General features: G+C 41.7%; 1 protein-coding gene and 1 long non-coding RNA gene across 2 annotated transcripts in view; both read right to left on the reverse strand.

The window, feature by feature from the left end:
* Positions 1–5155: 5155 nt before the first annotated feature.
* On the reverse strand, positions 5156–6220 carry sox1b (SRY-box transcription factor 1b). Its single transcript, XM_026363320.1, has one exon. The coding sequence runs from the start codon at positions 6218–6220 to the stop codon at positions 5156–5158; it is 1065 nt and encodes a 354-aa protein (XP_026219105.1).
* Positions 6221–9371: 3151 nt separating this feature from the next.
* Positions 9372–15087, reverse strand: part of LOC113164483 — a 70283-nt gene continuing 64567 nt past the window's right edge. Inside the window, exon 4 of the long non-coding RNA XR_003299001.1 lies at positions 9372–9834. This is a non-coding gene — a long non-coding RNA (uncharacterized LOC113164483). The remainder of the gene's footprint in view (positions 9835–15087) is intronic.

A 15087-nucleotide genomic window follows, 5' to 3' on the forward strand; every position in this document is an offset into this window, starting at 1 on the left:
GAAAGGCTCTAATTGAATAAAGAAGCGCAGTGGAACAACACACCACGCAGTCCGTTTGATGCCTGGTTATTTAAAAACCTAAAGGCTACACAGTAAAGTCTACATGGAGATTTATGTGTGGGGAAAACTAAAAGTTAATTTACGCTTTTTATTGTTTTAAACAGAACTATGTCCTCTTTACTTTGCGCTGGCTGCTGCCATCCGTCAGTGTAGACAGGGAGAAGTCAGTTCATTGCTCTGCTACATACAGTACAGCACATAAAGCACTGTGCTTCATGTGTTTGAGCATCTGTACTGTATTCTATTAACAGTCATTGCATTTTAGCAATTTATTCTTGCCACAATTATATTCTTGGCATTAAAGGTCAATTTATTATTTACTCAAAGGAGATCAAAGACAACTGAATAGTTCGTATGAGTAGCAAAAGACTGTTAAATATTTTTAAAGTCAGAGTTATTATTATTATATTAATTACATTTTAGAGCAACCAAAAATGCATACATAATTCCATGATTTAGTAATTTACCAACAGAAATGTATTTTTGGTTTTGTAAAATTGTGTGAAATCAAAAAATCTAAATGATTCAGTTTATTGTGGAGGTCTGTTGGACTCTTGTATTTATTTTAGTAAAGCCATTTGCCAACTAACTCTAAATTTGAGACAGATTATTCCACAAAAGGTTTAACAGACGTGTTGACTTATTTTGTAAAATGTTTGTCCAAAGTCAAATTTAGATTTTTCTAGTAGATGTGTTGTCAGTGTGGATAAAGATCTAAAGGCCAGAATCAGTCCCAGCCAGTCAAGTGGTTCCAGGACTCTTTACAGGATTTAGTTTTGTCAAGTCATGATTACTGATCTGTGTTTATGCCTTTGTGGGATTCTACTCTACTTGTACTGTTCAGTGTATTTAGTGTAATCGGCCTTTTGCTAATTTAGCATTTTCATGTTTTAGTTTTTGGAGAGAGGCAGATTTTTATTTATCAAGATGAAGAAAATATGAGGGATAGAGACTTAATGACTAAACTGTAAATGTTGGACTACAGTATGGAACCAGAAACGACTATGGACAAAATTTTTCCCCTTTTTAAACTGTTGTGAAACAGAAAACTAGAGAAAAATAGAAGCAGACTTTGCAGACTGCAGCAGAGTGATGGAGGGAGTCAGACAGAGCAGTGAGGCTCCCACAGCACCAATAGGTCTGCTTTTGGAAAGAGAAGGGGGAGGGAAGGAGAGGAGGGGGGCCCTCGGATTAAGAGGCTGAAAAATGGTTAAAACGTGTCAACGTGTAATTGCACGATAAGGCCCCCTCGCGAGGAATCCGTTGGCCCCGTTGCTATTTTCTATGGCGTCCCAGCTAATCTCCTCGCGCCACATTCGGTCTTGTGCAATCGGTCCCCCGTAATCTCCCATGACAGAACCGGGTCCAACGATGGAGGTGAGGTTTTTATAGGAGGAGAGGGAGGGAAATATGCGGAGGCGTGATAAACTGACACCGATTAGCCACGTTTAGGACACCAGGAGCACGCAGGATTTTTTTTTTTGGAGGGGGGGGGGGTGTCGTTGGAGGCAAGGGGGTGCATGGGGTTATGGAGTGGGAAGTGCCAGAGCAGCAGTGTCCAAGCATGTGCCAACCAGAACATGAGAGGATGAAAAGCTGCAGACGTATGGCTGTGGATGGGTCGAGCCCCTATAGCTTCAGTGATGGGCCTGTGGGAGCACGAGCCGTAGTTTGAACTGATCGATGTTGAATAATCAAAGATGGATCAGTGGTTGATCCTTCTTACCTGAGCTCAGTGAGGACAGACGTGATCCTGTCACCGTCAGATCACATCAGCACTCGACAACACTCTGGTTATTGGATTCATCTTCCTTTTCAGATAATATCTTGTGAATTATTTAGTCTCTTCCCGGACAGTTTGTTGACGTGATATCTGCTGCACAGTAGTTGGACAGTGTGTTTCTGCTGACTCTTCCAGGTTTGTGCGATCAGACTGAAGACGTTGGTGATCACAAAGTCAAATCAGTGCAGTGTTCAGAGGTAATGATCCCAGCTTTATCACAGTTGCCAAAAAACATAACAATATCCTTCAGAAATTAACTAATAATTAAATTGTCACATAATTTACTCTTTTTTTTTTTTCCTTTTTATTTAGCTTGTTCCGATATCTTCATTTTTAAATCTCTGTTAAGAAAATTAAGTTTAGAAATGCTTCTTAAAGAAGCTTAGAAAGTGAAGAGACACTGTTAATACCTCTGGCTCTTCTATTTTCACGCATATAAACTTTGGCTAAACTTACTATTATACAAATTTTGCCTGTAATTCTCCTGCGGTGGCTCAACATTTTACATCTAAATATCTATTTTCCTCAACTTCACATCAAATAGATCAGTTATAGGTCAGAGAATATTCATTCAATCAGTCATGACGTTCAGAGCTGCCTCTTAATTTACTCTTTAAAATACCACCCGGAGCTTTAATGTGATACGGAATCATCTAAAATGATGAGAAAACAGGAATTCACTTTTATTAATTATCAGTCATGCAGTAGTCAAATGCAGTTATAAATAAAAAAAAAGTTACTGTAAATGTTTTTTCTTAATCATCACACATCAAACCATATTTATCCAGTATTCCTTTGAGCTGAACTTCCTCGTACTGTTTTTACACAACTTTCACAGTATTTGTTTTTGTACATTGAGTTTGTGAAGTAATAAAAATTTAATTTCCAAAGATAAAAATATCAATTCAGAGTGAACAAAATCAAATCCAAGAAATTGAAAGCAGCCTGGCATGAAATGTGACTTTAAAAAACAGAAGACGTTAGTCTGAGTCTAATAAATAACTTCAGATTTAACACCTGACGTCCCTGGAAACAGCTTTATTTCATGTGATTTACATCCACGTTGCCCTCTCGTTTTTAAGTCCAGACCCGTGTGGGAATTAGTCTGATAAAACCGGGGGTGTTGTTTGTCGTGCTTTTTGTTAGGGGTGACCCCCGAGCTGCCCCAGCTTACACCAGGACTAATCCCCATTCTCCTTCAACACAAAAACCTCCTCTCCTCTCCTTCTCCCTCTGCCTCCTCCTCCTCCCCCTCTCTGCTCATTCATTCCTCCCTCCCTAGTCTGGGGCCTCCAGTGATTCAGCCATCAGATTTAAAGAAGGAAATGATTTAACATCCTGGAGAATCACACACACACACACACACACACACACGACAGATCTCTATGCTGGGCATCAGAGAAATTTGAGGACCTGTGTTGAAGTAGAGTGACCCAGGTGGAGGTGAGGTTGAAGTGGGCCCTGGTGCAGCCAGTTGAAGAATTAGTAGTTGACTGACCAGCAGATACTTTTGTTGTCAGATTTACTTTTGCTTGGAATCTAGACTACTGAGGTCGCGACCCTGCACACAGGTCAAAGACCTTTTCTTTTTTTAGGCCCATGAGTTCAGTATTTTAAACGGAGAGAGCGTGTTTCAGTAAATAAAGTGAGTCTGACTGTGACGGTTTAACTAAAGTCCACATGATCACGTTGGTCTAAATAAAGATTCAAGTGACTGAAAATACAACCAGAGTAAAATAAGTCAGAAGATTGAAGGTCTTCTCATGCTGAAGAGGACCATTTATAGTGCAGGGGATTCCATGAAGCAGGGCACAGTGCGGCTAAACAAACTAATGGAGCCAGCATTTGAGAGATATTCAGCTTTTTCACAACTTAAGAAACAGAGAGAGACAAATCATAAATCAACATAACTCATTAGAATTAATGCAAATGGAAATTAAATAGTGTTTTCTCATATTGAACACGTGCTCTGGCATTAACCTTAAAATCGTAGCACGTTAATAAAGCCAGAGAGCTGCTGAGAATGTGGCCATATCTCAAATTAAGAAGCAGACAAAAGCAAAATCAGGACATCCTTAGATGAATATTTCCTCTTCATGGGGAGAAAATCCTCAACCAACAAGTGTGTTCTGCAGGCTTTAAGGTAGCCCCAGGGTGACACAGGCATAGAAAACACTATTAAACACGATGATCCAATTACAGAGGTGATGAAATCTAAGAGCAGCAAAAGTCTCTAATGTAAACAAAGAAATGACACATGGTGATGTCAGGAGGGTAAAGACAGAAATAGGTCCTGTTCCTGTTCTCATGATGTCCATTAATTCATATTAATAAAACGTGTATTATCAATATTTATGCCAGATTAGAGGATGAGTAATTAAAAGATGGAACTGATTTTTCTATTCCTGTATCTCACCCTGATACAAAGATCGTTCAGAATGGAAACACAATTTTTTTTCTATTATAAATTTTCCATTATTATTAGAGAAGCAGTAAAAAAGCCCGAGTGAAAACACTAAATGATATTTAAAGGGAGAAAATGTGACTTATTTCTTTAAATGTCGTATTTTTGAAGCCATTAAATTTTTATGACTACATTATGACGCTTTTAAATAAAATTTACGGTTTATAATAAATAACTATAAATAAACCTACTGCAAAAACAAATGGGAACAAATCTCCAAGATGAAATTCTTGGACAATTTATTTGACTCAGCCCAAAAATAGTTTCGTCTTCAACCCCCAAAAAACGAAGCTTGGTATTTAGTAAATTATGTACAGTTGCATAAAAGCGTTTTCAGTAGGCCTATTTATTCACAATTTACAAGATTTTACAACAACAAAAACAAATTCAAATTACACCGACTCACGTTTACAAGCATTAAAAGTGGAAATCAATTTAAATTGCAGCCTAGAAACTTGTTTTTTTTTTTTGTTGTTTTTTTTAAAACACATCCTCCATTTATTCTACGGTTCCCTCAGGATCCCTCAAACGCAGCTGGTGCCTCTTCATTGCACAGAAAAAAAGTGGGAAAAATCACCTGCACCAGGCTTCACGGAGTCTAATTGAAATCATGACATGTTCTGATCCAGAGAGCAGAGGTGACAGAAGCGTTTCCTTCAGCTCGGACAGACAGAAATCCACCAAGAGAGGAAATCAAAACGAGAAGAAGAATAAAAAAAAGTTTGTTCAAAGTGATTGCATTTTTATGGCTATAACCGCCTATAATTTACAATTCATCAGCAGCCTGCGCCCACATCTACACTTTAAATATTTGGTTGTGGTTTTTAGTGCTTATACATTTAGACATTTTAGATATGAGTCAGAGGAACCGTCCCGTTCACCGGAGTGGAGCCGCTGCTCTGGTAGTGCTGCTGGTGCAGCACCTGCAGTCTGCTCTGAACGTACGAGTCTCCCGCCGCCTCTCCGGTCGGCAGGTACATGCTGATCATGTCCCGCAGGTCTCCCGTGGGACACGGCGGCGGGGCACGCGCGGTGGACACCGGGGGGCTCACGCTAGGCTCCGATTTCACGAGGGACCCCAAAGTCCCTCCGATCGTCCCGGACACCGGGGACACACCGGCGCTTTGGTGCTGGTGAGTGTAGCCGGTGATCCCGCCGTAGCCCGGCGGGGAGGCGCTCATGTAGCTCTGAGAGTTTGAGATGGGGCTGTAAGACAAGGCGCTCATGTCGTACCTGTGCACGGGCTGCGGGTTGTGCGGGTGGTGGTGCGGGTGATGGTGCGGATGCGGGTGAGCCCCGGCGCCCGGGTGTTGCGTGTACGCCAGCTGCGCCTCCTGCATCATGGCGTGAGCCGCCGCCGCCGCGGCCGCCACCTGGCCCGAGTACGCGCCGTTCGCCCAGCCGTTCATGTGCGAGGCGTAGCCCGCGTTCGCCCCTGCGTGGCCCCCGCCGGGACTCTCCAGCCGCTGCCCGCCGCCCATCCCTACGCCCCCGGAGGAGCCGAGGAGCCCGCCGGCCAGCGAGTACTTGTCCTTCTTCAGCAGCGTCTTGGTCTTCCTCCGCGGCCGGTACTTGTAGTCCGGGTGCTCCTTCATGTGCATGGCCCGGAGCCGCTTCGCCTCGTCGATGAACGGTCTCTTCTCCGCCTCCGTCATCAGCTTCCACTCTGCGCCCAGACGCTTGCTGATCTCCGAGTTGTGCATCTTGGGGTTCTCCTGTGCCATTTTCCTCCGCTGGCCCCGGGACCAGACCATGAAGGCGTTCATGGGTCTCTTGATTCTGTCCTGGGAGACTTTGCCTGCGGGCCCCCCGCCTCCTCCTCCTCCTCCACCCGGGTGTCCCCCCGGGTTGGATGGGTTGGTCTGGGGCCCCACGGGGGAATGTAAGTCCGTCTCCATCATGATGCTGTACATTCACCTGGTCTTGGTTCACCACGCTTCTCAGTCAAACATTCAGGCGAGACGGACACGAGTGGCCGAGCAGGTGCTGTGGTCTCGGGGTGAACTCCGCTCAGAGGTCAGCCTGCTGCGCTCGTCCCCTCTCCGCCTCTCCCCCTGTCACCCGCGGCTGCAGGCAGCTCTGGAGCCGGTGCCGCTTCGGACTTTGGTTTCAGGCTGCACGGGGAAAAGTTAGCGGAGCGTGCCCGGGCCGCGCGCTCTGACAGCAGCTAAATGAGCGCGAGGCGGCCAATGGAGAGGCTCGAGCGCAGACGTGATTTGCATGCAGGGGGCTCGAGGTTCTGGTGACGTCGAGCGCGAGACCTTAAAACTACTCCCTCTGTCATCCGTGTGTGTGTGTGTGTGTGTGTGTGTGTGTGTGTGTGTGTGTGTGTGTGTGTGTCTGCTCTGTTTTCATATTTAAAATCCATTTGATTTATTTCTCTTTGATTCTGTCAAACTCCCATTTTAGAGACATCTGTCACCAAAAACTGATGAAATTAGAGAATTATAAAAGGCCTGAATGTAGAGTCCATTTAAAATAGCCTCTGTCAACATGATAAACAGTAAACACGTTGTAAATGTTTGAAATAGGATGATATTACCAATGCTCAGAGTGGAATCACTTCAGATAGTGATGGGTCCTGGTCTTTGTCAGACTCAGGTCTACACAGACCCCCATTCACAGCCACAGGTGCTTCTCTGTTGTGCCTGTTGCTAGGAAACAGGTGACTGACACCCCGAGCACGTGCCATTCGAAGCGGCCCTTTTGTTTGTTTCAGCAGTGCTGTGTGGCGAGCACGAGAGAAACAGGGAGAGATTTAACCCACGAACAGAGCCGTAAATGTTATAAATATCTATATACTGAAGTTTAATCAACTAATGCTGCCACTGTGGAGCAGCTGCAGGCCTGCAGCCATAGGCCCCAGATCACCTACATGAGCACTGTTGTAAGAACAGGAGCGAGGACAGATATGCTGAACAGTGTTTCTGAAAAATATAAATTTTGTCATGATCTGTGGTTTTCAATACAACATTATCTTGTCAAATACATTAATATTTACTTCATTCTGTCTGGATATGTGTTATAAATGTGTTACATACCTCTACTAGTACTACAGATGATCAGAATTTCACCTCATAACTAATGATTATTTTCTGTATCAGCTGAATATTTACATGATTAATAAACTGTGACAGAATAAAGGGTCATTCTCGTTTTAATGACATACATGTGACTGACAGCTGAAATAGGAAAATACTCAGAGTCCTAGCACAAACAAATAATTTTAACAGTTAGTGTTTGTCTTATTTTGTTCAGGAAGTGATTTGTAGGATTGAGTTCTCTGTTAAGACATATGAATGTTTGAATTTTGTTGTATTTAGACACACTGCAGTGATAGATATTTATTTAACACGGCAGTTTGTTGGGTATTCCAGTCTTCTCCTGCTTCACTGGCTTCCCGTCATGTGGACGATCTTTTCAGCCCTCTGGGATTATTCTCCCAAGTGGCATCTGTCAGGTGCTGCCTGCCTCTCAGCGAGCTGTTAAACTATCCTGGCACGCTGGCACGGCTGGATTTTCCTCTCGCTGCCTTGTACCACTTGGCTATAGTGCTGCTGAGTGGCTTGTGTGGTCTGTTTTGTGACAGTGTGACAATCTCCTCTCTTTCTGCATCCAGCACAGAGACAGACGCGTGGTGTCTTTCACACACAAGGAAATAAAAAGAAAAGAAAAAAATAAAGAAGTCAATGGAGGTGGAAATCAAATCTGAGAAGTATTGATCACATAAAAAATCATAACACATTTTATTCATCTGTTGATTTCAGGAATATTGTAAATTTTCTGAGGCGTTAGTGAATTCACTTTCAGAGTCATGAGGTATTTTTAATAAGGAGAATTTGGTTTTAAAGACAGATTCTTCTCCAGGGACATGATTGATGTTTGATTTATAAAGCCACCCGGATCATGTCGACCTTTTAAAGTTGAGGCCTGAGTATTATGTTGTGTAGAAAGTGAACAGAAAGAGGAGACACCCCTCCCATCCTGTATGTCAGATCATAGCTCTTTATTTGTTCAGTACAAGTATTATTACACTAATGATTCTAGTGATTGTCATCGTGATCCAAGCAACATTAATGCACTTGTTTAGTTGTTTACCAATTCATTATTTATTATTTATCCCCTCATAAAGTCAAAACAATTAGAGACATGGTGTGAGTAGTTCGTTAGTTCACCACAACAGGCCATATAACGTAAACAATCGTGGTTATAACCTTTAGTTCAGTAGTAAAAAAGCTTTTTTTAGCCCCGGACTGAAACGATTACAGTCTAACTGAAACCACATTCGTCGCTATTCGCAGTTCAAATTACAGCCGGTCTTGCTTTTGATTGAGTATATGTTCAGATCAGTTTAGGGAAATATCAGAAATGCTTCTTTTCCTCTCAGCGTTGTCTTGGTGTCTGTGTTTGTTCGACAGCAGCTGGCAGGCTGAGCTCTAGCAGGGTAATAAGAGCCTAAGTAAACTAGTGCTGTAACTTACAAGTCATGGACAGGCAGTGCTTACAGGCTGTTTGCAGGACACTGTCTGCTGTAGTACCTGGTCGCTCCACTAGGCGGTGACTCTTACTGGTACAGGAGTGGTTTTACACGTATTCGCTGATCGCACAAATTATACAACAAACGCATTTCGTTGCCGTGATAGGAACTTGGTTTCAGCGTGACTTTCTTTGCTCACTGTAGCAGCCATGTGGATGGACACGCAGCATTTCCCGTTTAGCTTTAGCTGTCTGACGTTATGTTTGAAGTCACACAGCGAAGCGCATCGCTGCAGCCTCCTTACTAACATCTGTCACAAACAGTAGAAAGTTAATCATCACAAAAGTAATGAATTAGCCCTGTGATAGACTGGCAACCTGTCGAGGCTGTACCTACTTTAATTCTCCTGAAAGAAAAATTGAACGACTTCCTGGACTGAAATTGGTGCAGCCGTAGCCTGTGTGTGAATTCCAGGTAGTGTCCCAGATGATCCCATAAGTTTTATTGTGGAGCTTAGACTGAATTTTTATCAATTAACTGATATGATTGTTAATGTAAAACGGCTTAAAACTTGCATCCCTATCTAGTTAGTAGAGGTGGGACAGTGGCTGTTTTAGTGTGGTGAGAGCACAGAAGCACATCAGCCCTTCAACGTGACCTCAGCAGTGAGTAAACCGTCCCCGGTTGCTTGTTCAGCAAGTGAAGCTGCAGGACAAATGTGTGGTGTGTTGTTTAGAGTCTCTAGTTGTTAGTCTGTATTGGTACACAGAGGTTACTGATCGGTGGTTAAAGGAGAACACAGGACATGACATTTACAGAGCAGATATGTTTAATGCAGCAGGAGAAAAACCTGGACAGTATTTGTCATCTACAGGCTGTAAGGATGTGTCTCAGGTCAGATGCAGCTCTACTGGAAGTTCTGTCTCCACTCTAGACCAGTCAAAGTCTGCAAGGTCCAGTGTGTTCAGATATTCCCAAAACACTGTGCTGCTGGAGTGTTTTCATCTTTCCAGTTTGTCCAACAGTATCGCGTGAAGCTGATTTCCACACCTGCAACAAACAAGTAGATGTTAAATAAAAAAACATCAGACCATTACGTCTGGTCTGGGTATTTGAATATACAGTCATACTAAATTCAGTATTATATTGAATAATATCAAGAGATACAATTGAATAAAAATCTAATATCATTTAATAATGTCAACTATTAGTAAATAAGGTCTGAACCGCGGCTGAATAAATACTAAATAAAAACCATTATCCTAGTTTTAGGCATTGAGTTAAAGACAAAATTTAAAAGTTTTATTATTACAATTTAAAGTATTAAAAATAAGACGACATGTATTTTTAACTCTGGTGTAGCCAGCTAGTTTTGTATATTTTCCCCAGACATCTGTTGAGCGAGCCTGGCCTAACAAGAAATATCCAGAGACGACTAACTGCTACTGTCGGTGCTGGAAAGCGCGCCGCTCGTGATGGCCTCTGTTACTGGTTTACAGTCAGATTCCTACAGTATGAGCAGAGAGAACAGTCCTACTACGTACATCCTGACACATTCATCAGCACTTAGGTCATCAACTAACACGAGTGGCACAGTTTGTTTAACACTGCCTCCACCTTGTTTTGATTCATGATGTGATGCACTTTGGATCATGACCTGTTCCTTTCCTTCTCCCTACTTTTCTCTTCTCATCAGTCTAGTACAAGTTAATCTTGGTTTCATCTGTCTAGAGAGTCCTATTCCAGAGCTCGTCAGGGCTTTTTTTGGGTTATGTCTAAGCTGTCCTTTCTATTACTGAGCATTACCTGTCTTAGTGACACACTTACTTCCTATAAAGCGTTCAAGGGCTTTTCTTCAGCATCGACAGAAGTCTGTGGTCATACAGTACATGTTGTTATCTGTGGTCTTTCAGACTTTTTGCTTTTGTTGAGAAGTCAATCCCTTCTTTTTAAAATTGTTCTAAACCACTCCCAATGTTTTCCTATCTCTCTGATTTATTGTGTTTAAGCCTAATGATGCCTCCTTCGATTACATAGACAACTCTCTGGACCTCATGGTGAGAGTTCTGTACTGGATATCCAGCTTTTCAGAATTTCCTATCACTGTGACACCAGGTTCTTGTTCTTCATACGTCAATTAACAAATCTGAACAGTTATCATTTTTGTAATTTAGCATCAATACACTACTGCTATGGATTTAAAATAGAACAAGATTATTTGAAGAGGATTGACAGCATTTGATTGACCATTTGGCAATTACAGCCAGAGACTCAAAGATAATTGGACAAAATAACATAATTTTATTTAAAGTATATAGTGTGTTTGTAATACTTGTCAATGACTGCTTGAAGTCAGTGGATCAGCACTGATTAAATCTGTTTGTTTACACCGACTAAACCTGAAATTAAGCCACATTGCAGATTGTAGATATGTTGCCAGGACAACAAGCTCAGCACAGCATCAGAAAAACTAATGGATCCAGGGTGGCGTCAATAATATCTGCTTATCCTGTTAATCCACATTCGAAAAACAGGGCCCAGGACTAAATTGTCTTTCCTCTTTATGTTTAATATCACCAACACTTCTGGACAGAGACAGAGACGGACACACAGCCTGCTACTAGGCCTGAAATCTCTCTTCCACCATGCACGCACAAACTGAATCAAAGGCATTTTTCCTCTGCAGCCGACTCACTGGGTTTGTTTAAGGCTCTCTGTCACAGCAAGCTGTCAGTTCTAGTGGAGCTCAGGAGCCTTGGCAGAGCAGGGAGTGCACAAACACATGCGTACAGTATGTATGTACAACATTAAGCTATGACATGTTAAATGGAACTTAAAATATGACCACAGAACTAACATAGTAAATAAATAATATAGTAAATAATGAACCATTTACTTGAGTATTCTATCCAATAATAACAGGTAGTTTTACTTTAATAAATGGCAGCAGAAAAAAAAAAAAAAAAAAACATTTCTTCTTAGTGAAATCTGTATTTGTATTGTTTGCCCACTAATATTATTCATATTATCTGTCAAATTAAGTTAAATTTACTATGTTTAAGGGCCATTTAGTAATTTGGGTTTTGAAGAAAACATTTTCTGAAATGGACTTACTACTATAAATAGCATTAAATAATTGATGTCACTGAGTTGTGACTTTTACTTTTCGAGCTACAAGTTTCAACCTAACTACAGCTGAGGCATAACGTCAGTCTTTACTCTGTTCTTGAAGGCTTTGTGACAAAAAGGAAGATTCGATGAAGGTACAGTTTTGCAAACCTAAACTAGCAAACCAAAGCGATTTGCACTAAACATCCAGTTATTCAAATTCTAAGGAGTCACACATTTTCCAGTTATGTCTCTTTAAAAAGTAGAATTCTGCCATATTCGTATTCTATAGTTAAACTCTGAATGGAAACTTTATCTAAGTAATGTTGCACTGTTGTGTTCCAGGTTGTAAGTTTTACATATCTAGGGAATCTGACAAAACTTTATTACTTATTACTTTATTATTATTCACCACTTTCTGCAAAATGACCAATTAAGACAGTGGACAGTATAAATGTGGAGGGACATTGGATAACTCAAAAGCCCACGTTGTTGTTAGACAACAGCTAGATTCAAAACGCACTTCCTAGATAACATCAGAGTTACACCATATATTAGAAACGCACAAAACATACTCACTTAACCAGAAATGAGATGAAGATACAGTAGGACAGTACCAGGTTTAAGTAAATGCAAATTAATTTATGCTTTTCCTATTAAACCACTTCCTGGCTAAGGTTATCTAATTACCAATGGGTTATTAAATATGTTGTTTCTGGCCAGATATCCCTCCACATCTTCACTCTCCACTGTCGTATTCATCTGGATTTATTAAGTCCTGTCAGATTTGATATGTTGACAGGATTTACAGCCTGGGACACATCAATCCTTTTGATGAACCTCCAGGGCTGAAACAATTCCTCAAGTATCTCAAATAACTCAATTACTAAAAATTCTTGATGTTGTTCGTTCTTCTCCTCAAACTTTGGTTTAATCCACATATTTACTTACAGTCCACTGTATCGCTAGGAGATTATTATCATTGCTGCTCTACACAGTGGAGTGGGCTATAAAACAGAGAAAGTGAGAGAAAACCACGTTATAACAGAGTGATTTTTAGTAGATAAGGCCTCCGGATTTGGTAATAACTTAAGACTTTCTGTTTATAATGTGCTTTAGCGTTTTCATTTTTGGAAAGAGTCTGCTGGCTGAATGCCTACTGAGCTGCGTAATAGGAGCAATGTATGAATTCCTAAATTGAGCGCGATTATGGAGTGCCACTGTGAGTACTCTGAATTCCCTTTGCTCTACTAGCATTTGGAGGCATCATCAAGCTTTGACTTCAAGGTTTTGAATTCACTTTCTTTAATAACTTCCATGAATAAATTAACCAGCTGCAGCCATCCAGTTCCAACCAGTTCCAGCCGTCTACATGGAGACTAAAATCATCTTTCTTTCATCCTTTTCCCCCATTTTCAAGTGTCAAGAGTAAAGTGGCCTGGTGTACTGAACACTGTTAAGCATTTGCACTCATCATTTAATCATCACACCTCCTTCTTTGATTGATGCCTAATGAATGCCCGGGCTCTCCGTTTACAAGACGATCGCTAACAGAGGCTTGCTAATGGGTTTTGCCTGTCTGCCAGACTTCAGGCAGAGAAGTCTGCGTTTACTGGCGTTCACTGGAGCTTCAAGATAATTTGTTCTATCAATTCTCTTACAGATATGCCATACGTGGAGCATTTCTAACAGGGTAAACCAAGACAAAAATGTCAGCTGAGTTGTTCTTTCCTTATATGATCATCACTGACATGTTCACATTTGCTTAATGTGTGCAAAAAATGAAGCACTCATCACAGTGTTAACTCATTTGCTACAGCATCTTTCTCCAAGCACTTCCACTCACATCACTTGTCACCAATAGGGACTGGCAGCAACTGTGTGAAACTAGCGTGAGACGGACAGACAGGCTTTATGTCCAAAGAACAGTGCAAGAAGGTCCAGAGTGCTGCCTAACTCTCTGCTGGGTCACAGGGAAAGGAGCTTTCTCCCAGAAAACATGGAGATATTTCCAATCACCAGCAGAACCGTTTACTGTACATTTATTGGTAGGGGGTCAGTCACAGGGCTGACACACAGTCACACAACATCCACACATACGAGCTAGTTAATCAACAAGAGAAACAATAGAACACAGAGTCAACACACGCAGAAGGGACCTGGCTGGTAACAGTCAAGATGAACAGTTGTGTTACACGTAAGGTTTGCTTTTTGTTAACTATCACCACTACTTGGCCTTTATAGGGCTGGACCCAAATATCCAGACTTCTGGATATTTGTTAATTAGATAGTTTTCATCTTTTAACTAAATGTAAGATATCTGCACAACAAGCAGTATTTGAGAGACACAACAACTCTGGTCCACTTGCATGGTGGAAGCACGTGATCTTTGACACTTTCAGTTGATCTCTGCACATTGTATCTTTTATTTCCCATCATCTGCTATGAGCAGGTGAAGCTATGGTGATACTATACACTATATTTTATTTGTACCTTTCCCCTCCCTTGACACCCCACAACACACACACACACACTTAATTTAATTAGAACATGTGCTGCCTCCCTCTCTGCCAGTATTGTCAAAGTGCTCAGGGGCAGCCAACACTATCACTGATTGCCTCTAGATAGGAGGAAATATGATTACACCACGTGGTGTGTGTGTCTGAATCTGACTGGTTTTGTTAGGGTTGAGAGCAGCGGCACAGTAAGCTGAAGTTGTCTGGAAGTTGAGTCCTAGTAACTGGACTTTCTCCTTCTTGTTGGGTTTAAATGTTTCTCTACTCATCCAAGTAGCTTCTTCAGTCTGTAGATGGTTGGTTGAAACACACAAATTTGTGCTCCAGGTTTGGTTTCACTCCACCCCTTGGCCTGAATAGGCTTGTTAGGTGAAACAATGGAGGGGGAGGTTGTGAAGGATGTAAAAGTCACACCTCTGCCTACACCTCTTAACACCTGAAATTATGTCCAACTTAGTGCAGGTGTGAATTGGGCCTGATCTTCCTGGGGATGGATGAAAGGACAGCATGATAAATAGAAGACGGGTTGTGTATAAGGCCTCCAACTTTGCTGATTGAGGGGGTGTTGATTTGCACATTTAAGAGATGACCAGGTTTTTGCGCTGACCTGGGACTCTGGCTGTTCTATTGTTTTTTTTAAGCAGGGCGCTGCCTTGTTAAAGGCCCATTTGGGCTGCAG

The sequence above is a fragment of the Anabas testudineus genome, chromosome 2, assembly GCF_900324465.2.
Source record: "Anabas testudineus chromosome 2, fAnaTes1.2, whole genome shotgun sequence".
Taxonomy (NCBI): Eukaryota; Metazoa; Chordata; class Actinopteri; order Anabantiformes; family Anabantidae; genus Anabas; species Anabas testudineus.